The sequence below is a fragment of the Leptodactylus fuscus genome, chromosome 1 (assembly GCF_031893055.1).
Source record: "Leptodactylus fuscus isolate aLepFus1 chromosome 1, aLepFus1.hap2, whole genome shotgun sequence".
Classification (NCBI taxonomy): domain Eukaryota; kingdom Metazoa; phylum Chordata; class Amphibia; order Anura; family Leptodactylidae; genus Leptodactylus; species Leptodactylus fuscus.
The window spans coordinates 345,055,641-345,080,969 of NC_134265.1; the positions used below are offsets into that span (position 1 = coordinate 345,055,641).

At 44.6% G+C, this 25,329-nt stretch overlaps 1 protein-coding gene across 3 annotated transcripts in view; it reads left to right on the forward strand.

Moving 5' to 3' along the window:
• Positions 1-25,329, forward strand: part of LDB2 (LIM domain binding 2) — a 306,202-nt gene that overhangs the window by 185,144 nt on the left and 95,729 nt on the right. For all 3 annotated transcript variants that reach the window (XM_075261646.1, XM_075261655.1, XM_075261663.1), the window contains exon 3: positions 18,377-18,549. In XM_075261646.1, the coding sequence (XP_075117747.1) occupies positions 18,377-18,549 (173 nt within the window). The remainder of the gene's footprint in view (positions 1-18,376; positions 18,550-25,329) is intronic.

Sequence of the window (25,329 nt, forward strand, 5' to 3'; positions counted from 1 at the left end):
AGTGGCTCCTGCACACAGTATTATCCCCCATAGTGGCCCCTGCACACAGTATTATACCCCATAGTGGCCCCTGCACACAGTATTATACCCCATAGTGGCCCCTGCACACAGTATTATACCCCATAGTGGCCCCTGCACACACTATTATCCTCCATAGTGGCCCCTGCACACAGTATTATGTCCCATAGTGGCCCCTGCACACAGTATTATACCCCATAGTGGCCCCTGCACACAGTATTATACCCCATAGTGGCCCCTGCACACAGTATTATACCCCATAGTGGCCCCTGCACACAGTATTATACCCCATAGTGGCCCCTGCACACAGTATTATACCCCATAGTGGCCCCTGCACACAGTATTATGCCCCATAGTGGCCCCTGCACACACTATTATCCTCCATAGTGGCCCCTGCACACAGTATTATACCCCATAGTGGCCCCTGCACACACTATTATCCCCCATAGTGGCTCCTGCACACAGTATTATCCCCCATAGTGGCCCCTGCACACACTATTATACCCCATAGTGGCCCCTGCACACAGTATTATCCCCCATAATGGCCCCTGTACACAGTATTATGCTCCATAGTGGCCCCTGCACACAGTATTATACCCCATAGTGGCCCCTGCACACAGTATTATCCCCCATAGTGGCCCCTGCACACAGTACTATCCCCCATAGTGGCCCCGGCACACACTATTATACCCCATAGTGGCCCCTGCACACACTATTATCCCCCATAATGGCCCCTGTACACAGTATTATGCTCCATAGTGGCCCCTGCACACAGTATTATACCCCATAGTGGCCCCTGCACACAGTATTATCCCCCATAGTGGCCCCTGCACACAGTACTATCCCCCATAGTGGCCCCGGCACACAGTATTATCCCCCATAGTGGCCCCTGCACACAGTATTATACCCCATAGTGGCTCCTGCACACAGTATTATACCCCATAGTGGCCCCTGCACACACTATTATCCCCCATAGTGGCCCCTGCACACAGTATTATCCCCCATAGTGGCTCCTGCACACAGTATTATACCCCATAGTGGCCCCTGCACACACTATTATCCCCCATAGTGGCCCCTGCACACAGTATTATGCTCCATAGTGGCCCCTGCACACAGTATTATACCCCATAGTGGCCCCTGCACACACTATTATCCTCCATAGTGGCCCCTGCACACAGTATTATGCCCCATAGTGGCCCCTGCACACAGTATTATACCCCATAGTGGCCCCTGCACACAGTATTATCCCCCATAGTGGCCCCTGCACACAGTATTATGCCCCATAGTGGCCCCTGCACACAGTATTATACCCCATAGTGGCCCCTGCACACACTATTATCCCCCATAATGGCCCCTGCACACAGTATTATGCTCCATAGTGGCCCCTGCACACAGTATTATACCCCATAGTGGCCCCTGCACACAGTATTATGCCCCATAGTGGCCCCTGCACACACTATTATCCTCCATAGTGGCCCCTGCACACAGTATTATGCCCCATAGTGGCCCCTGCACACAGTATTATACCCCATAGTGGCCCCTGCACACAGTATTATCCCCCATAGTGGCCCCTGCACACAGTATTATACCCCATAGTGGCCCCTGCACACAGTATTATACCCCATAGTGGCCCCTGCACACAGTATTATGCTCCATAGTGGCCCCTGCACACAGTATTATACCCCATAGTGGCCCCTGCACACAGTATTATCCCCCATAGTGGCCCCTGCACACAGTACTATCCCCCATAGTGGCCCCTGCACACAGTATTATACCCCATAGTGGCCCCTGCACACAGTATTATGCTCCATAGTGGCCCCTGCACACAGTATTATACCCCATAGTGGCCCCTGCACACAGTATTATGTCCCACTGTGGACACCCATAAACAATTATTATACTCTGGGGTCTTTTCAGACCTCAGAGTATAATAATCGGAGACCCAGGGGGAGAAAAACATAAAAAAAACCTCTGTGGCTCACCTATCTCCCATCTCCTACGCTGGCTGTCGGCCTCCGAAGTAGTCGATCTTCAATGACGTCAGACGTCACATGACCCAGGACGCAGGCCGGGGTCATGAGACGTCAGACGACTAGGCTGAAGCCTGCCTGGATCATGGAGAGGTAAGTAGCAGTGTTTGTTATGTTTCTTACCTCTCCCGGTCCGCCAATCATTATACTCGGGGGTCTGAAAAGACCCCCGAGTATAATGATAGCAGCAGTAGTGGCTGTCACCGGGCCCCTAATGTCCCGGGCCCTGTGGCAGCTGCCTCTTTTGCTATGGCGGTAGTTACGCCACTGATCAGATATTCCACATACTAATTCCACATTGATGAATACTTCAAATTTCCTTTGTGATTTCGGCCGAAAAAGCAACAAGAAACTAAGTTCTAGAGGCATGGGAATTCTAAACAGAACCTTATAGGGAACCTGCATTCGGACCCCATAAACTATAATGGGGTCTGTGTGGTGTCCGCACAAAACATACGAAGAGAAAAGTGGTGTTTGCAGTACTTTTCTCTCTGCATGATTTGTGGGGACACTGAGTGGAAACCACACAGACCCCAATATAGTCTATGAGGTCTGTGTGGTTTCTTAGCTAACCGTTTTTTAATGCGTATCCCAAGCGGACTCCCCGAACAGAATACCAAGCGCAGATGTGAACCGAGCCTCAGAAAGTTCCTGCTGCTACTCTCAGAAATATTTGCATTCTCTTTCCTGTTAGAAATGTATATCGCATAATCATTCGTAAGATACCAGCTCCCATCCGGTCCTTAGACGTGTCATGTGAAATATCAGAACCAATGCCCATTTCTTACATAGGGTCAGTACTTCTCTGTATATGTTCTGCATGGTCCTAGAGCTCTTTCTGAGTTATTATAATAATAATACATTTTATTTATATAGCGCCAACATATTCCGCAGCGCTGTACAATTTGTAGGGTTCAAATACAGACAGAAAGATACATAACAAAGAAAGTCATTTCACGCAATGAGACTGAGGGCCCTGCTCACAAGAGCTTACAATCTATGAGGTAGAGGGGGTGACACAAGAGGTAGCAGGGGCGGCATTGCTTATACAGTGGTCAGACACTTTTGTAATAGAGGTGACTGTCATTACACAAACATAAAACTTTATGAGCCGTCACTAGTCGTGTCCTGTAACAAGTGGAAGGAGCTCAGACATATAAAGTTATCTTGAGATGGCATCATATCATGTGGGGAAATGTGGGAGCGGGGACAGAGGAGGGTTAGATTTTCGGTATTCTAATTATGGTACGGAAGGGTTTACGTTAGACATTGTGATAGGCCTGTCTGATAAGATGTGTCTTTAGTTTGCGTTTGAAACTGTAGAAATTGGGAGTTAATCTGATTGTCCGGGGTAGAGCATTCCAGAGAAGTGGTGCAGCTCGGGAGAAGTCTTGTATACGAGCGTGGGAGGTTCTGATAATAGAGGATGTAAGTGTTAGGTCATTGAGTGAGCGGAGAGCACGGGTTGGGCGGTAGACAGAGATGAGGGAGGAAATGTATGGAGGTGCGGCATTATGGAGAGCCTTGTGGATGAGGGGGATAACTTTATATTTTATTCTATAATGAATAGGCAGCCAATGTAGCGACTGGCACAGACCAGAGGCATCGCTGTAGCGTCTAGCCTGATAGATGAGCCTGGCCGCTGCATTCAGAATAGATTGTAGAGGGGAGAGTTTAGTAAGGGGAAGAACTATGAACTCCAGATATAGCATATAGAGGGGGAAACAGCTAAAAACTTCAGAATACAAGCCATATAATGATCAGATCTAGTGCTATTCCGCAGGTACACACACCGAACTATTGATTTATGCAAAGGTTTCGTGAAAGGTTACATACACTTTAAACTTCTATTTTATGCAACGTGTACTCTAGGCTTGGCTGAATGTCCATGTTTTTAAGGTAACAGGAATAAACCAGACCCCAATCGCTTACTAAACAGATTTTGCACATATTGAGGAATTCTTAGTTTTCCTTACGTCACCTACAGATTCGATAAGATGGATTAACAAACGCCCTTTTGTGCATTTATTGGGCTGAATGTGTTAATTATTACATGGGTCATTGGCTCCATCGGTGGAGAACAATATATGATCCTGTTACATCTGTAACCGGCGCCGATCGCTGCTATTTAAGGCTCAACTGACAAGGTTAGAAGGAAAAAACATCTCTGCATGCCTTCTCCACAAAGTGACCTAAGGGACAGAGCAAAAAAAAGGAACATTAGAAGGTTGTGCTGGTACAAGAGTCCCAGAAAGACCAATTATATAAGTGTAGATTTCTTTCAATAGGAGGCGGCAAAAATATACAGCTGCATGGTTAAACACAGCAGACTTAGCCACGTTCCAAGGGGGAGATAAATTATAGGCTGTGCTTGGCGTTTTGCCGTTTCAGTTTAGTATAAAAAATTGTCTAGAAATAACAGAGAAAACATGTTATATACTGAGCCCAGCCAGGGGTGAACAACTAGCCTGGACAGCCCGCACAGCTGCACAAGGGCCCGGGGAGGAGAGGGGCCCACTCTCTTATACTCTCTATAGCAGTGTTTCTCAACCATTACAAGCAAAGCACCTCCTAGTGAAAAAAAAGTTCCAACCAAGTACCTCAAAGTAGCGGCTATAAGTGTTGCAAAACAAAATGAGGCTCCATTTGGGGCCTCCACCTGCAGTGATTTGAAGGGAAGAATAGCAAAACATGCAGCATTCTCCTTCCTATCAAATAGAAAGAGAGAATAATAGCCCCTTTGGTTCCTACACACAGTATAATGGCCTCCTCTGTGCCCCTGCACACAGTATAATGGCCCCCTCAGTGCCTACACACACACACACACACACACACACACACACACACACACACACAGTATAATGCCCCCTCAGTGCCTACACACACAGTATAATAGCCTCCTCAGTGCCCCCACACACAGTATAATAGCCTCCTCAGTGCCCCCAAACACAGTATAATAGCCTCCTCAGTGCCCCCACACACAGTATAATAGCCTTCTCAGTGCCTACACACACACACAGTATAATGGCCCCCTCAGTGCCTACACACACACACAGTATAATGCCCCCTCAGTGCCTACACACACAGTATAATAGCCTCCTCAGTGCCCCCACACACAGTATAATAGCCTCCTCAGTGCCCCCACACACACACAGTATAATAGCCCCCTCAGTGCCTACACACACAGTATAATAGCCTCCTCAGTGCCCCCACACACAGTATAATAGCCTCCTCAGTGCCTACACACACACACACACACAGTATAATGGCCCCCTCTGTGCCCCTGCACACACAGTATAATAGCCCCCCCAGTGCCCCCACACACAGTATAATGGCCCCCTCAGTGCCTACACACACAGTATAATAGCCTCCTCAGTGCCCCCACCCACAGTATAATAGCCTCCTCAGTGCCCCCCCACACACAGTATAATAGCCCCCTCAGTGCCTACACACACAGTATAATAGCCTCCTCAGTGCCCCCACACACAGTATAATAGCCTCCTCAGTGCCTACACACACACAGTATAATGGCCCCCTCAGTGCCTACACACACACACACACACAGTATAATGCCCCCTCAGTGCCTACACACACAGTATAATAGCCTCCTCAGTGCCCCCACACACAGTATAATAGCCTCCTCAGTGCCCCCCCACACACACAGTATAATAGCCCCCTCAGTGCCTACACAAACAGTATAATAGCCTCCTCAGTGCCCCCACACACAGTATAATAGCCTCCTCAGTGCCTACACACACACACAGTATAATGGCCCCCTCTGTGCCCCTGCACACACAGTATAATAGCCCCCCCAGTGCCCCCACACACAGTATAATAGCCCCCCCAGTGCCCCCCCACACAGTATAATGGCCCCCTCAGTGCCTACACACACAGTATAATAGCCTCCTCAGTGCCCCCACACACACACAGTATAATAGCCCCCTCAGTGCCTACACACACAGTATAATAGCCTCCTCAGTGCCCCCACACACAGTATAATAGCCTCCTCAGTGCCCCCACACACACACAGTATAATAGCCCCCTCAGTGCCTACACACACAGTATAATAGCCTCCTCAGTGCCCCCACACACAGTATAATAGCCTCCTCAGTGCCTACACACACACACACACACACAGTATAATGGCCCCCTCTGTGCCCCTGCACACACAGTATAATAGCCCCCCCAGTGCCCCCACACACAGTATAATGGCCCCCTCAGTGCCTACACACACAGTATAATAGCCTCCTCAGTGCCCCCACCCACAGTATAATAGCTTCCTCAGTGCCCCCCCACACACAGTATAATAGCCCCCTCAGTGCCTACACACACAGTATAATAGCCTCCTCAGTGCCCCCACACACAGTATAATAGCCTCCTCAGTGCCTACACACACACAGTATAATGGCCCCCTCAGTGCCTACACACACACACACAGTATAATGCCCCCTCAGTGCCTACACACACAGTATAATAGCCTCCTCAGTGCCCCCACACACAGTATAATAGCCTCCTCAGTGCCCCCACACACACACAGTATAATAGCCCCCTCAGTGCCTACACACACAGTATAATAGCCTCCTCAGTGCCCCCACACACAGTATAATAGCCTCCTCAGTGCCTACACACACACACAGTATAATGGCCCCCTCTGTGCCCCTGCACACACAGTATAATAGCCCCCCCAGTGCCCCCACACACAGTATAATAGCCCCCCCCAGTGCCCCCCCACACAGTATAATGGCCCCCTCAGTGCCTACACACACAGTATAATAGCCTCCTCAGTGCCCCCACACACAGTATAATAGCCTCCTCAGTGCCTACACACACACAGTATAATGGCCCCCTCTGTGCCCCTGCACACAGTATAATAGCCCCCCCCAGTGCCCCCACACACAGTATAATGGCCCCCTCAGTGCCTACACACACAGTATAATAGCCTCCTCAGTGCCCCCACACACAGTATAATAGCCTCCTCAGTGCCTACACACACACACACACACACACAGTATAATGGCCCCCTCTGTGCCCCTGCACACAGTATAATAGCCCCCTCAGTACCCCCACACACAGTATAATAGCCCTCCCAGTGCCCCCACACACAGTGTAATGGCCCTTTCTGTGCTCCCTCACCCAGTATAATGGCTCCCTCAGTGCCTACACACACACACACAGTATAATAGCCCCCTCAGTGCCCCCCCCACACACACACACACACACACACAGTATAATGGCTTCCCCAGTGACCAAAAATATGACTATGGTTATAGAATGACTACTTTATGCAAATGGAGAGGATTTGTCCATTTGGGCCACCTCTTCGTCAGCTAGGGTAGAGGGGTCACTTCAAAAAGCATGCTCTAGACATGTAAAGATGTGTCATTATCCTTTATTCTTGGCACAAGATATCCTGACTTGAGTCAGAAATGTCCAAATGTGAAAGAAAAAGAGTTTGCTTTACGTGTTGAGTCGAGCTTTTGTGAGTCATAAACGATTGACAAAATGTATCTGATCAGTGATTGTCCAACTCCTGGACCTCACACCTATCAACTGATATGGCTAACTTTGGGAGATGGAAGCTATGGTGCCGGACAAACCCAGAAACAACTCTACTCCCAATCAAGTAATAGGTGCAGGGCGACAGTTCCTTGGTGCCATAGCTATCTGGTAGACACTTTCATTACTGGAGTAGGAGCAGAGCTGCGTCCAGTTCCATCCAGCACTAGAGCTTTTGGTGTCAAAAGATATTGGCTATCCACCAATCATATTCTGCGAAGCGGTTGGAGATCTGGAATACTCTTATATGCTCCATATTTATCTCCATTTATCAAGTTATGGACTACACACCTCTACTCCATCTATACATGGAATGATATTCCAATCTTCCACCTTTAGTCAATGACTATTGTCTGGTCACAGGTATAATACATGTATAGAATGTAAGACGTGTGTTTTTTTTTTTTTACATAGAATAATATCCTTTGCAGAAATTTCTGCTGGACAATGGGATTATTTCAGCATGAACGGCCGCAGTTTGATCATCACGCAGGTGTCTAAATCAATGGTGGATTTTATGGCGCCAAAATAAATACAATCCTCGCGTTGCGGTTCCTGCTCTCCAGTTCACTGGTGCTGTAAAACATTAGAACGCATAAAAAGAAATTAATAGCCTGGTGGGTTAATGCAAATATATATGCAAATGAAGAGAGCGTGCAATCTCCACTCACATGTCTCTACTCTTCCTTGTCTTAGTGTTCTTGTCCCTTACATTGTATTCGGTCCATACTTGTATAAGACAGGCCCAATAAAGAGAATTGTGATTGATACGATATCATATCATTTGCTGCAACAACAAAAAAACAAAAAACAACAACACAAAAAGCCACTTACAACGTATAAGTAAGCCCTAATAATAATCAAGGTGCTATCGTAATAACAGTAATAATGATAATATTAACCACTTCAGTACCGGGCCAATTTGTGCTCCAGGACCAGACACATTTTCAGTTTTTTTTTAATGTGCAGTGTTGAGGGCGGTAACCTTTTTCTCGTATGTCTCATTCAACTAATTTTTGCGGTTTTTTTCAGGGCTTTATTTTTATGTTGCTTTTATTTTCAAATGTATTTTAATTTTTTTTTATATCCCTTAAAACATAAACATAATAGGAGGGAAATTGTGTCTGGTTTTCACTTTATTTTTATTTTTTTTATTTAATAACACAAAGTGTCACTGAAAAACTTTATAAAATAGTTTTTCCTCTCCATTACGGTAATTTTTATTTTGTATGGTGTTGTCGGGGGTGGGGCTATAACCTTTAATAACGGCGTTTTATTAGAGTATTATTTTATCTATTTATTTATTTTTATTTATTTATTTTTTTTAACTTTTTTTTTTTATTTTATTTTATTTTTCAGATTGTGCCCCCATAAGGTCATAAGAGACCTTTGGAGACATCTGATCACTTTTTTTATATACTGGAGGCTGATTTTCCCTATAACTGGGGCTGGCACATTTAGCCTCAGTTGCAAGAGGAATCCAGCCTCCTGCACACTGTTCTTTACACTTACAGAGCTGATCTGGATCCTGTAGGACCCAGCAGCTCTTGTATGACGCTGAGCCTGGCGGATCACGTGACCACCGGGTCAGAGGGCGGCTGCATCATGGCAGCGCCCATAGCCGTGTATACAACACTCATTGAGCACTATATATACAGTGATTGAGAAGGCAGGGAAGGGAATAAACCTTTCCTGCCATCTCTCTGGGAGCTCCGGCTGAAGTTACAGCCGTCTCCCAGTATCAGCAGCTGCACGGGGCTTATTGGGGCTTATTCTTTGCAGGACAAATTATATGTTATAAGGGTACCATTTAAAAATCCTTATGAAGTTCTAGGAAGCTGGAAAAAATTCAGGGTGAAATTGGAGAAAAACTGCATTTACGCGACTTTCTTACTGGCTTTGTTTTTGCGGCGTTCACTGTGCAGCCAAAATGATAGGTCACTTGTATTCTATGAGTCGGTATGATTCTGGGGATACCAAATTTATATAGGGGTTTTTTCACATTTTAAAGCAATCCAAGACTTTGCAAAAAAAAAATAAAAAAAATTCTTGGGACTGACATTTTCTATCATTCCATGTATAGGAATGTGTAAGGAATTTTTTTCAGGGGTCAAATGTACTTTTTAGCTTTATCATTTTGGAGAATGTCTATTGCTTTGATTACTTTTTAGCCAGTATTTTATGGGAGATGAAAAAAAAACAAAAAAAAAAACAAAACAGCAATTTTATTTTATTTTTTATATCCTGCTACAGTGTTCATCGTATGGGAAAAATGTTACTATAGGTTTGTAGACCGGGCATTTTTAGACACAGGGATACTTGATGTGTATGTGTTTTACTTTTTTATGTACTTTTCTACATATTGAAAGGGAAGTGATTTAAATTTTTATTTATTTATTTATTTTTTTATATTTTTTATTTTTTTTTGGGGGGGGGGGTTTGTTTTTGTTTTTCATATTGGACTTCCTAGACCCCCCCTAGAGGTCTTCAACCCCAGAAGGTATGATCACTAATGCAATGCATTGCAAAAGGGCACTTCTATTACAGGCTGCATAAAACGAAATCAAAAGTAATATGACTTTACCACTAATACCCCCAAAAACAATATAGAATTTTAGGTGGGTGATAGATTCCCTATAGGATGAAGGTTATAAGAACACTCTGTATAGTCGTATAGGTATGCAGTAGGTATGTGCCTTGAAGCTGAAATTCTGATGATTTTTTTTTAATTAAAGTTGCAGTAGGGCACATAAAACTTGGTAAAGCCACCAGAAAGCAGCAGAACTATTGGCATTGTGTGTACTTTAATCTAGTAAATTAATGAACATGACTTCCAGATCCATTTAAATTGTCCGTAAATTCAAACAAAATTATTTTTCTCCTGAAATCCTGACTTGCTTTGGCACTTTCAATCGCGAGGATTAACTGAGCACGCTTTTATTCACTAGAACCCATCAAATTCCTCCGTTATTGCAAGATCTGCTCTCTGGCATAAAACTTTATTGATATATTAACATGCAAATTAAACCGTGGTACACTAAGGTTTTTACTCAGCCCTGTTTTTCATTTAAAAACTGTATATCCCAGTCTTTACTACCTGCACTCTCGGTTTTACTGCTATGTAGTGGCAGTGCATTAAGAAACTTAAAAACCTGATATTTTAACACTTCTAGTGAGCAGACTGCCAGAACTAACATAAGACAAGGTAAACTAAAAACATATTAAAAAAAAAAAAAAAAAAATCAGTGCAAAGAGACCCTCATTCATAGACACTTAATGGAGTCTTTCCCTTTAAAGCCCAGCCATCAGTTCTAAAGATCTCCTCTAATTTTATTAACAGGAAGTTGTTAGTATTGTCTGCCATGTTACAGATACGGTGGAGCTGCATTGTGGTCACCGGTCACCGTGTCTACAAACCTACTAGTTTACATTCTACTTGCCCCTCCTCAGCCTACCACTGTTACTATATTTTCACACATGCTTGAGATGATTTATTGTTGATTTCATTAGATCTCGTCTATATCCCTACCCAGTTTCCTCTATTCACAGGCATGGGCAGACAGGGTTGGTTCACTTAACTGGACGGTGAGAATTGGAGGCTCTCTATCAGAAAAACGTATTGCCCCTATAAATTATTCTAAACTTATTTCCATAAAATAATATTTTAGGTATATTTTGACCTTAAGGAAGCACTCTAGTAAAAAATTGCTTTTGCCCCATTTGAAATTGAGCCTGTGTATGGTGTATTGTTAATGAATAACTTATTGACAGCTTCATTGTAAAGTTATGTGCTCTACTCCAGAGCACTGTCCTGATGCACACAATGTTTGCTCTAGGAATAAGAAATTACGTTTACAATTCAACTCTATTCGAGCTTTCATCTGGTCCCCATAGAATCATATAGGAAACACTGGGGCTGATTTATTACTGCTTTTGAGTCAAGTCTGTGGTAGCAACAGCCATCTTCTTCGAAGTGGCCTGCAGGGGGAGTAGCATACCAGCCAGGGACAGAAATAGACTTGACAGTCTGGTTAGAAGGTCCGGCTCTGTCCTGGGGAGCCCCCTGGACCCAGTACAGGTGGTGGGTGACAGAAAGATACTGTCTGTAGTGAGCTTCATGCTGGAGAACAACTCCAACCCCATGTATGAGACTGTGATAGCACTTGGCTGTACTGTCAGTGACCGACTGCTTCACTGCAAGTGTGACAAGGAGCTATCAGATGTGCTTCCTCCCAAACCGCGGTCAGGCTTTACAACCAACATGAGGCTAAGCGAAGATCACTCTGCACAGAGAACTAAATGATCCTGAAGTCTTCTTTTTCTTCTTAGTTGCTATGACTCCTAGTATATTTTCTATCTGCCATGAGCTTGTATGTGTTCTTTCTTGTAATATATTACTGTTGCTGTAACACACTGAATTTCCCCATGATGGAACTATTAAAGGATTATCTTATTTTATCTTATCTTTCCCTGGCCCGGCCATCTTCAATATCGGTACAGATGTCACATGAGCCTGGCCTGCGTCTCAACGCATAATGATGCAGGCCCAGCCAACATGACATCTGGGAGGTCATCACATAGACTATAATGGGGTTCGAAATCCAGTTGAACAGTGTGCGGCTGTTCGAATCGGATTTCGAACCTTGGACATTTTAGTGTTCACTCATCTCTAGTAAGTAACACTGTTTTTATGTTCTCTCACCTGCCCTGGTCCTCTGATCGTTATACTTTGGGGTCTGAAAAGACCCCCATGTATAATGATGGCAGTGTTTGTGGGGTTCGTGGGCCCATGGCTTCACTTACCGATCCCCGTTCCTGCTCACAGCCACCTCCGCAGAATGGGAATCATAAGCGGTCGCGAGCAGGAGCAGGGATTAGTAGGTAAATAGGGACCTTTACCTGCTTGGGGTACTCCAGGAGTAGAGATGAGCGAGTAGTGTTGGATCGAGTAGGTGTTCGATCAAATACTACGGTATTCGAAACATTCGTTCTCAATCGAACACTACTAGCTGTTCGAAGTTTAATGTTCGATGCAGAACCAGCGTTGATTGGCAGAATGCTATACATTCTGCCAATCAACGCTGGTTTCTTTCTAGATTTTTTCATCTCTATCCAGCAGGTAATGCTACATTACCAATCAACGCTGGTTCTTCTCCTACCTTTCCGAAGTCTTCTCCGTGCTGCGTCCCCGCGTCTTCTTCCGGGTGGAATTGACTCTGCCTAGGCATCCGGCCTAGGCAGAGCCGACTGCATACACGCGCATGCGCAGTCGGCTCTGCCTAGGCCGGATGCCTAGGCAGAGTGAATTCCACCCGGAAGAAGACGCGGGGACCCTGCGCTGGGAGAAGACTTCAAGCAGAATCCAGCCCGACCATCACTCTTTGACTTGGTAAGTATGATTTTATCGAATGTTGCCTACCCCTGAAACGAGCATTTCTCCCCATAGACTATAATGGGGTTTGAAATCCGTTCGAACAGTCGAACAGTGTGCGGCTGTTCAAATCGGATTTCGAACCTCGAACACTTTAGTGTTCGCTCATCTATATCCAGCAGGTAATGGTCTATTAAAAAAAAAACAAAACCATCAGGGGCCCACTGGGCGCCCTATTATCCCGATGATAAATGTGGATTTTCATAGATTTTTGTAATGATTTAACAGTTTAATGATAATATGAAGATTGCAACAATTGGATATGTAACGTCTAGTCTACAATTAGATATACAGGAGAGCAGCTGAGGGGAACATGAGTTGGTGGTGACAGAACTCAAACTCAAAAGGAAAAAGCTCTATGCAAATACAGTTGTGTTTATTCTTGCAGATTGGCTCCTTAGAACACATTGGGTTTCATCTTTGAGAATTAAATGATTTATCTATTATTATTTTAGCCTTATTTCCTATTAGTCTTATATTAAATATTATTATTCTAACACTAGTTTTAACTCTAGACACTATACATTTTTATAATAACGCTAAGATTAATTGCATTAACATTACTAGTTTTCACCGATATAGCAAGTAAAGGTTATTGTACCTGCAAACTACCATATTTTCCGGACTATAAGATGCACCAGACCATAAGACGCAAGGTTTTAGAGGAGGAAAATAGGGGAAAAAAATTTTGAAGCAAAAAAATTTGTAAAAATGTGTAAAATATTTAATAACATAATAATATAATATCTCCCCCACACCGGTGTCCGCTTACCTGCACAGCTGCAGCTCCCAGTTCTTCTTGGTCTGGTCCGGTCCTCTGTCCTTCACATGTCTTCACATGCGCCCCCCCCCGCCTCCCTAGACTAGTATTGCAGAGATGCAGGGAGTAGGTGGGGCTTGGTGCTCACGTCTCCCCTCCCAGTACCTGCCCACACTCTTCTAAGCCCCGCCTTCTCTATAATACTAGTCTAGGGAGGCGGGGCGCAGGGCGCTCTGAAGCCACATGAAGGACAGAGGATCGGACCAGCAGAGGGCAGCGGCAGCACTTCTGAGCAGGTAAGTTGAGTGAAGTTCACGAGTAGATAGATATTACTGTACATTGACTTGTCTAGTAGATAGACAACTCAATGTACAGTAGTATCTATCTACTCATGAACTTGCCTCGTGGTCCTCACAGATGTTAGGAAGGGGCATGATAAACAAGGGTTTCTTCTAACTTGCCTGCACCGCCTGTACCCTCTATCTGTAGCCATTCTCTGCTTCACACAGATGGGATAGGGACGGGACACAGACGCACCGTATTTCCACAGCTGCATTCGGACTATAAGACGCACCTCTATTTTCCTCCCATATTTGGAGGAAAAAAACTGCGTCTTATAGTCCGAAAAATACGGTATGCAAGGCCAGGGTCCCACGTGGCGTAAATATCGCGATTTGCCTGCAGCGGAAACCTCGCAGAGAAAACCTCTGTGAACTTTCTGTCTAAACCGCTGCGGGAAGAATTACGATGCTGACAGCTTTATTGTAGTTATGTGCTCCTCTCCAGAGCACTGTCCTCCCTGTTCCTCTAATGCACACAGTATTTCCTCTATGAATAGGAGGTCATACATTTTTGTTAGCGCCTAATGTACAATCTCACATGGACCATTTTTCTATTGTTTTTTCACCTAATGCAACATTTATGAAAGTGACTTGTAATGTGGATGTGGTGTAAATGAGTGCGCTTATGTGACTGCCGCTCCATTTCTTGCCATGTGCCATAGAATACAGTGCCAGCCGCCACATAGCAATGTATAGAGAGTTGGTCATGCAAGACTATTGGGGCCCCATTCACAAGATGGAGGTATGGGGGGGGTTTGGTTCCCAGTTCTCCTGATCGCTGGGGCACCCAGTGATCGGACACTTATCTAAGGATAAGAGATCAGTGCCCTTACTAGAGCATCCCCTTAAACTTCTTAGCAAACAATGACACCATATTATGGAATATGGAACAGGCTCAAGTGCTGAGCCCGCTCAGGGGTGAACCTGCTCCATTCGCCGCCCGAGGCAAAGTACAGAAAGCAGCCCCCCCTGCCGGGGGAGGGGGCAGAGCGGGGGTGTGGCTTAGCAGAGGGGGTGTGGTGTCTTAAAGGGGCGGGGCTTAGCACCGTTCGCTGGTAGAGAGCAGGCCCGGAGACTGCCTGCGCTCTGCCTGAGCGTGAGGGGAGGCTGCTGGAGCAGCGCTGCTCCAGTGGCCTCCCCAAACCACGGCTCCGTGCTAAGCCAGTCCAGGACAGCTTGTCCTGGACTGGCTTAGGTTAGCAAAAATGCCGCCCTTCCTGAGGTCCTGGCATAGTGCCGCCTGAAGCGCTCACTTCAGGTCGCCTCATGGGAGGTGCGGCGCTGAGCCCGCTTCACGTCTGGTGAGTGTCAGCTGACGTGAACAGCTATATAAATGAGAGCTGACATGAGGCCAAGTCATGTAACTGGTTAGCTCTGCCCAGGGAAGCTGGGAAGTATATATATATTCATGTGATGTAACTAAATTTGAAAATTATAATTATAAATTTCTTCTTCAGAAGTCTCCTACGGAGCTTGTTTTAATTTCAGATGATGTAATTACTTTTCAGTTAATTGGACTTTGCTGGACTTGGTGCAGGGAAATGCTGGAATTTTTAATGCCATTCTATATCATACAGTAGTGTAATAGTATACATCACCTAGTACTATTGTATATATTATTAAAGTGGCACCATCTTTTCCATAGGCAGATGATACCTATCTATTGTAGTGCCAGTAAGACTTGCATCTTGTACACAAAATATAAGGCTGTGCCCCCATGTGGCATAAACCATGGCGTCTTACAGTCCTTGCAAAGTGGATCGGATCCCAGCGAATTCCATCCACACATTGCAGAAACATATGCACAGCAAAAATGCTACAGTTTTGAAAACCGTTTAGTTTTGGAAATCACAGAATGTCAATGCCGGCGGTTTCCCTATAGGTATCATAGAAGTAGAACGTTTCCTCTGCGAACTGTTTCAATGACACCTATGGGAAAACCGCCGGAGTTTCTGTAAGTATGATTGACAAGCTGGTATTTCCAAAACTACGCCTGTTTTGGAGATTGCAGCATGTCCACAGTGCAGTTTTTATTGCAAAGCGGGCATGGGATGCGCTAGAAATATTCTGGGTGTATCGGTCTCCTAAAATGACCTGCTGTCTGTTCGAAGCTCACTGCAAATGGACAGTAGAAACCCATTATGTATGACTTGAGGAATATTTTCACCCAAATATTTCCTCCAAATTGTCAACTGCTGTTAAAGGGGTTTTCCCATCTAAGATGGTGTTCACTGAATCCCATGCAAAAATTGAGAATTACATTCATTTCATGGGATTCTTCATTTTTTGCTAGCTGTAAAATTAAAAAAAAACAACTTCCTGCTCAAATTCCACCCAAATCCTCCATTTAAATGAATGGAAGTAGGAAACCTTTCTGCCACTAGCTGGAGATTTCCTCAGTGGATTTGGTACGGCAGATCCTGCTGCAAAATTCACCATGTAAAATAACCCTATGTTCCCATGGAGTTGTTTTGCAGACTGATTTTGAGGTGGAATCTGCCTCAAACAGGAGGTTCATTTCAATGGGAGTCAGTAGCAAATTTTTTTTCCTCTAGCTGATTTTTTTCAGCTAGTGAAAAAAAAAAGTGACATGACTAGGGTTGAGCGATCGTGTTCGGAAAAGATCGGATTCCAATTGGCGATCAAGAAAATTTCACGATCGCGATCGGAATTCCGAACACGATCTTTTTAGGTGGGATCGAGATCGGTGATTATTTCCCACAATGCTTTGCTACTGGCCAAGCATTGTGGAAAAAGCTAACAATGTTAGCCTTCACACTGAGTATACGCTCCACTCATTCTAAGCGGAGTGTATACTCAGTGTGAAGGCTCCGCTGCAGTTCCATAGGAATGAATGGAAGCAGCCGGCACACAGCCTTAACCCCCTGCACGCCGGCTGCGTCCATTTATTCTAATGGGAGACTAGCTAACATCTGTAGTAGCTACTTACCTGCAGGGATGGCTGGTCCGGTGCCTGGTGTTCTTGGTCTTCTTCGCCTCGCTGCCCCCGCCTCCCAGGTTAGTGTTAAAGAGCTAGGAAGAAGGCAGGGCTTGTGGCTTAGGAGAGTGTGGGTGGGTACAGGGCAGGGAGACGTGACATCTCCCCTCCCAGTACCCGCCCACACTCTCCTAACCCGTCCACACTCTCCTAACCTGGGAAGCGGGGGCAGCGAGGCGAAGAAGAACGAGAACACCGGGCACTGGAGCAGCCATCTCTGCAGGTAAGTGGACACCAGGGGGGACTAAGTAGCCAGAGGATTTAAAAAAAAATCCTCTGGCTACTTAGTGATTAAAAAAATCACTGCACAGTGTGGATTCTAACAATTAAAGCGCTTAATTCTTAGATTCCATGCTGTGTAGGGAATAGGATTGTTTTTAAAATCCAATCTCCGATTAGTAAAAAAATCCCATTGACTTGCATTGGGATCGGAATTGGGTTCGAATGAAAAATGATCGGAAATCGGATTTCAAAATCGATCCTGAAAAGTCAATATCGGCTCAACCCTAGCTACGAGTTACTGCGCCATAATCAGCTCCACTTTACTCCGTGTGAATGCCCCCTTAGGGTAAGTTCAGATGGCGTTTTGTGGTCCGGATTTTGACACGAGTTAATAAAGACTGGTGTCACCAGCCCGGCCACTGCTGCTAGATAGCAGAGGTGGTCTGAAACTTAGAAACAAGCTATAAACTCTAATGACACCTATTCAGCTGTCTATGTCAAACGGAGTCAGATAGATAATGCAATGTATTGGGAAAAACCTTCAGTTAGCTGACTTTAAATGATCCTGGAGATTGTAATATCCCTTTAAGATGTTGAAAATTCTTTTCCATAATTAATATATCAGATAAAGCTTCCGTGATGTCATCAGCCTGTTTTTCTCCAGTTCTGAATGACTCATCTGCCTGGACTATTTATTATGTTAGCGCATATAGATTCTTCTCAGCGTTATGTCTTCATTAAATGTGTTACCTACCATGCAATTTTTTAATTTTTTTTTTTTAGGTTTTTTTTTAGTTAGTTTGCAATGATCTGCTGCATTGTGTGATTTCCGTGAATCTGAGTGACTATTATACAATAATGATACTGTACAAGTACATGACCACTGCCAATATTCAATGTTATCTATTGCAATTTCATGTTGAGGATATACAATATTCTTCTATTTAGTTTATAGCCGGCAGAGTGGATCTTGGTTTCTAAATCTCATTACTTTTTTTTTTCTGTCTTTTACCTCCTTAGCAATTGGAAGGACTCTTATTCCTCGATACTTTAGCACAGTGTTTGAAGGGGGTGTCACTGATCTCTATTACATTCTCAAGCACTCCAAAGAATCATACCACAACTCATCCATCACCGTGGACTGTGATCAATGTACCATGGTCACTCAGCATGGGAAACCCATGTTCACCAAGGTAATAACAAAGCTGATTTCTTTCCCCATCTTTAAGAGTGATTGATTTTCCTTCTCTTGTAGTAATATAACATCGCCTCCCTGACCAAATGCGCAACTTTCATTTTTCAGCCGAGCAACAAACTGTTTAATTTATAAATATTTGCTTTCCATTAAACAAACAGCGGGCGGACGGCCATTACTCACCGCGGCCCTCGTGCATTACAGAACTGCTGGCGAAAAGGGTCCCGGCTGCTCGTAGCGACCAATCCGATTGCGGAGAGGTTGAAATTTTTTAAAAATTATTGGATTGGTTTCTACGGGCAAGAATGAAGAAGTTTTAGCAATTCCAGGGTGAAGGGAAATAGAAGGTAACCATTGGAACCAATCAGATTCCAGTTCTCATTACGGAGACAGTGGGGCAGATTTATTAAGACTGGCATAAGACACGCCAGTCTTAATAGGCCCAGACCACGTCTGATTTATGAAGCGGTTTCAGCCCCTTCATACATCAGGAACACACCATAATGGAGATCTACCCCAGATAGGAATTGGAAACTTGCTTGAGTTATAATAAATAGGTTGGGCCGAGGTGTTCCCGATTATAATATTAATATATAATATTGCCATATATTGCAAAACGAAGTCACATCATTCCTGCACAATAGCAATGCTCGGGGCCACACAGTGGTTAGCACTGCAGCCTTGCAGCGCTGGAGTCCTGGTGTTCAAATCCCGCCAAGGACAAAAAAAACATCTGCAAGGAGTTTGTATGTTCTCCTGTGTTTGCATGGATTTCCATCCCATATTCCAAAAAAGACATACTGATAGGGAAATATGTACATTGTGAGCCCTATGTGGGGCTCATAATCTACATAAAAAATAAATATATATATAAAAAAAAAAAATAGTACTGCTCAATGCAAAATAACAGCGCCATGCAATAACTAACACATTCATACAATGTCAAATACTATACTATCATATTGAATATATATTTATTGAAAATATAATACTGCACTTCCATACAGTGCCCACATAGCTAAGCTGCTTGCCATATAACTGTACCAATCAGTGCACAAATAATGCTGCCATACAATGAATAAATAATACCTTCCTTCAGTATTCTATGCCATCGAATTGAATGTATACTCGAGTATAAGCCGAATTTTTCAGCACTCGTTTTGTGTTGAAAAAGCCCCCCTCGGCTTATACTCGAGTCAGCAAAAAAAAAAAAGAAAAAAAAAGAATTTATTTATTTTTATTTCTTTTTAGGAGGGGGGGGGTCTATGACCAGCCGCAATATCAATGTATAGAATCTCCCATAAAATAGTGGGGGAAAAAAAAGAAGCTTAAAAAAAAGTAAAAATATAAAAGTTGTAAATCCCTCCTTTCCCTAGAATAGATACAAAAGTAGAAAATGACTGTCACACACAAACACATTAGGTATCCCTGTGTCTACTGAATATAGGGGATCTGCAGTGCTCCTGTTCTGTCGGGAAGAGGTTAATAGGAGCACTGCAGATCCCCTATAGTCAGCCAGGCTGAATTCCAAGTGGGGGAAAAAAAACCCAGTCCTCAAGCTCAGGGAAGGGGCAGACACAACCAAAACACCCCCTCCCCTCCCCAGCAACTACTGCACCCAAAAACTCCGACCATTTTAATTTTTGAAATTTTCCAGTAGCTGCTGCATTTCCCCCCCTCGGCTTATACTCGAGTCAATAAGTTTTCCCAGTTTTTTGTGGTAAAATTAGAGGCCTCAGCTTATATTCGGGTCGGCTTATACTCGAGTATATACAATATCAAATATGTAATACTATTATAAAGTGCTAACAAAACGAATTGATATATTTCCTGCACCACAGTACTACTCAGCAACCACAGTGCCTAAATAAAACGACCATATAATAACTAACTAATACCGCTATACAGTATCTAGCACTATACTATTATACATGTTTATTGAAAATATCATACTGTACTTCCATATAGTGCTCACATAACTCAGCCATTTCCCACATCATTGTACCAATTAGTGCACAGATAGTACTGTTGTATAATGACTAAATAATACCGTCATGCACTAGTGTAGACCATCATATTGAATATATAATGCTACAGTATCATATAATGTCTATATGACCTTGGTATTAGAGATGAGCGAACACTAAAATGTTCGAGGTTCGAAATTCGATTCAAACAGCCGCTCACTGTTCGAGTGTTCGAATGGGTTTCGAACCCCATTATAGTCTATGGGGAACAGATACTCGTTAAGGGGGAAACCCAAATCCGTGTCTGGAGGGTCACCAAGTACACTATGACACCCCAGGAAATGATACCAACACCCTGGAATGACACTGGGACAGCAGGGGAAGCATGTCTGGGGGCATAAAAGTCACTTTATTTCATGGAAATCCCTGTCAGTTTGCGATTTTCGCAAGCTAACTTTTCCCCATAGGAATGCATTGGCCAGTGCTGATTGGCCAGAGTAGGAACTCGACCAATCAGCGCTGGCTCTGCTGGAGGAGGCGGAGTCTAAGATCGCTCCACACCAGTCTCCATTCTGGTCCGACCTTAGACTCCGCCTCCTCCAGCAGAGCCAGCGCTGATTGGCCGAATTCCGTACTCTGGCCAATCAGTGCTGGCCAATGCATTCTATTGGCGTGATGAAGCAGTGCTGAATGTGTGTGTTTAGCTCAACTACACCGGTGGAGTAGTTGAGCTAAGCACACAGATTCAGCTCTGCTTCAATCAGCGCTGGCCAATGCATTCTATTAGCTTGATGAAGCAGAGTGTGCACAAGGGTTCAAGCGCACCCTCGGCTCTGATGTAGCAGAGCCGAGGCTGCACAAGGGTTCATTCGCACCCCCCCTGGCTCTGATGTAGCAGAGCCGAGGGTGCACTTGAACCCTTGTGCACCCTCGGCTCTGCTACATCAGAGCCAAGGGTGCACTTGAACCCTTGTGCACACTTGGCTCTGCTACATCAGAGTTGATGGTGCGCTTGAACCCTTGTGCACACTCTGCTTCATCAAGCTAATAGAATGCATTGGCCAGCGCTGATTGAAGCAGAGCTGAATCTGTGTGCTTAGCTCAACTACTCCACCGGTGTAGTTGAGCTAAACACACACATTCAGCACTGCTTCATCACGCCAATACAATGCATTAGCCAGTGCTGATTGGCCAGAGTACGGAATTCGGCCAATCAGTGCTGGCTCGGCTGGAGGAGGCGGAGTCTAAGGTTGGACCAGAATGGAGACTGGTGTGGAGCAATCTTAGACTCCGCCTCCTCCAGCAGAGCCAGCGCTGATTGGCCGAATTCCGTACTCTGGCCAATCAGCACTGGCTAATGCATTGTATTTGCAGGATGAAGCAGTGCTGAATGTGTGTGTTTAGCTCAACTACGCCGGTGGAGTAGTTGAGCTAAGCACACAGATTCAGCTCTGCTTCAATCAGCACTGGCCAATGCATTCTATTGGCGTGATGAAGCAGTGCTGAATGTGTGTGTTTAGCTCAACTACGCCGGTGGAGTAGTTGAGCTAAACACACACATTCAGCACTGCTTCATCACGCCAATAGAATGCACTGGCCAGCGCTGATTGGCCAGAGTACGGAATTCGGCCAATCAGCGCTTGCTCTGCTGGAGGAGGCGGAGTCTAAGATCGCTCCACACCAGTCTCCATTCAGGTCCGACCTTAGACTCCGCCTCCTCCAGCAGAGCCAGCGCTGATTGGCCAAAGTACAGAATTCGGCCAATCAGCGCTGGCCAATGCATCCCTATGGGAAAAAGTTTATCTCACAAAAATCACAATTACACACCCGATAGAGCCCCAAAAAGTTATTTTTAATAACATTCCCCCCTAAATAAAGGTTATCCCTAGCTATCCCTGCCTGTACAGCTATCCCTGTCTCATAGTCACAAAGTTCACATTCTCATATGACCCGGATTTGAAATCCACTATTCGTCTAAAATGGAGGTCACCTGATTTCGGCAGCCAATGACTTTTTCCAATTTTTTTCAATGCCCCCGGTGTCGTAGTTCCTGTCCCACCTCTCCTGCGCTGTTATTGGTGCAAAAAAGGCGCCAGGGAAGGTGGGAGGGGAATCGAATTTTGGCGCACTTTACCACGCGGTGTTCGATTCGATTCGAACATGGCGAACACCCTGATATCCGATCGAACATGTGTTTGATAGAACACTGTTCGCTCATCTCTACTTGGTATATATTTCCCAGACAAAAGTACCACTAAATGCCCAAATGAAGTTGCTATTCACTATCCAAATAATACTCTATATAATATGCTGCCCTAATAGTGAAGACATAAAAAGTTAAGGAGCAAATGGTAATGTCTCAGGTGGTTTGGGGCAGTGAATGTTGTGATGTATCACTGTAACATTGCTTCTCATGGAGTAATCCTTGGGGGAGAGGAAACAGTGTCCCGGTGAACTTGCACAGTTTGTTACCACCTAAAACCAAACCTACCTTCCAGTAATGGGGCGTGATGGTGCCCGGATGGGCAGGGGTGAAAATTTCAATTTCCCTAAAGCCTAGTAGAGTTATTGAAATGTCAATAATTCTAATCGTTATATTCTATTACTTCTGCAAGCAGAACTTTTCTCTTCATATGTTTCATATGGAAACCAAACGGAAACCCCATGGACCCCATTATGGGGTCTGTGGGTTTCCTTAGGTAACTGCTTTTTAATGTGTATAGGTTTCTATTTAAGAAAGTCCCCAAGCGGACTTTCGAACGGAAACACAAACGCAGATGTGAACCGGGCCTAGAATCTCTAGCCCTCACCATTCCTGAGAAATCAGTGCATTTAGTTTTGATGCCTGATATGCCAATAAGTGTCTGTACTGTCAAGTGGGTGGAACACAAAGGGGCGAGTCAGAGGTGAGCAGTGTCAGAGCACTCCTTGGCCAAAGACCACCCACTTGACAGTACAAAATAAAAATCCAATCCTGCCGGAATCGATGGAATACAGGACATTAAAAGATGCAAAGAACTAGAGGTGGTGAAGGGTCTTCTTTCATGAATGAGAGTGAGAGATGTAGCAGAGATGAAATTGTCAAAATTAGCTGACCTGATAATTTAAAGGGATTGTCCAGGATAACCATTTTTTTTAATCTGAGGCTGGGAAAGGTGAAAAAAATATATATATATATATATATATATATATATATTCTTACCTGTCCCTGTTGTCTACCAGACAACCCCTGTAAACCTTCATTTGAGGAGATGGACACATAGAAAGCCCACTGTAGTCCCAAGTATGACTTGTTTTATGGGCCATATTGTTGCCTTAGATCAGACCTGGGCAATGTGCGGCCCGCGGGCCACATCCGGCCCTCTGACTGCTTCTGTCCGGGGCCGCATAGCTAGTGGAAGTTTTTTCAAGAACCTGTGATGATGTCATCACAGCCTATCACCAGGATAGGCTATGACTCGTTAGTGGGCGGAGCCACACGGGACTGTGTGCTTGATGCAAGCTGCCGGCAATGGGGGATGCTGAATGATAAAGAGAGAAGAGACAGCATGTGTGAGCAAGAGGGGGGAACTAGGGGCAGATGTAGGGTGACATTAAACTGGGGAAACTGGAGGAGGATATTAAACCATGGGGGGTAGCTGGAGGGGATATGTCTGCCTCTAGTTGCCACCAGTTTAATGCCCCCTCTAGTTTCTGCTAGATTATACTGGGGCACCAGGAGAGGGACTTAAAACTGTGGGACATTTGGAGGGAAACGTTATAATGTGGAGGGGGGGAGTATAATGTTAGGGTGACTGCAGGAGGATTTTACTTTGTGGGACACATAGAAAAATGATTGAGAATGGGCAGAGTCAGCGGAGAAGTGGGTGGAGCTAAATTTGCCACAACGCACATGGCCCTCTAGAACCGTTACAATTTCTCATGTGGCCCCATGGGAAAATTAATTGCCCACCCCTGCCTTAGATCCTCCTTCAGATACAACAGTCTCAAATGATCCAGTTCTAACATCGGAGGAGTTGTCCACATAAATCCCAGCGACAAAGAGTTAAAACACTTTCTGCCTGATTTCATATAAAATATAAGCAAGTAAAAGTTCTGGGATTATTCCAGCTGATCTGAACTATAGGAGTTTATGCCATGAACGTATGGCACAGTAGAATTTGTCACCAGCTATCTATACATTTGTGCACTGTGCCAGCTCTATAAGTTCTGCTCCTTTAGATATCCACATGGTGATATCCGTCATGCCAACACTGCTGTATCGGCCAACTCAGACCTACAGCATTTATTTGGCAGCTTGTGATTTAGATTCAGAGAAAGATTAAAAGGAGCCTGTCACATTGGAAATGCTGTCCCATCTGCAGGCAGCATGTTATAGGGCAGGAGGAGCCAAGCAGATTGACATATAAGTTTGTAGGTAAAGATTCAGTATAACTAATTATGGAGTCCAGTGGGCGGTCCTAATCAGTGATTGACAGCCTTCTCTGTATGAGTGAGCCTATAATGATATCTGTCAATCACTGATTAGGACCGCCCACTGGACTCCTAAGTCTAATAGGCTTAAATCAAATAAAATACAACTTATAATGAATATTTTCACACAAACCTATATATCCATCTGCTCAGCTACTCCTGCCCTATAATATGCTGTCTGCGGATCACACTGCCTGTTTAAAGGGGCTCTATCATTGGGAAAAGCCATTTTTAACTAATCACATCCTTGCATAGGCTTTAGAAAGACTATTCCACGCCTATCTTTAGTATGTAGATTGCCTCAGTGGTTTGTGAATAAGTCCGTTTTTATTCATATG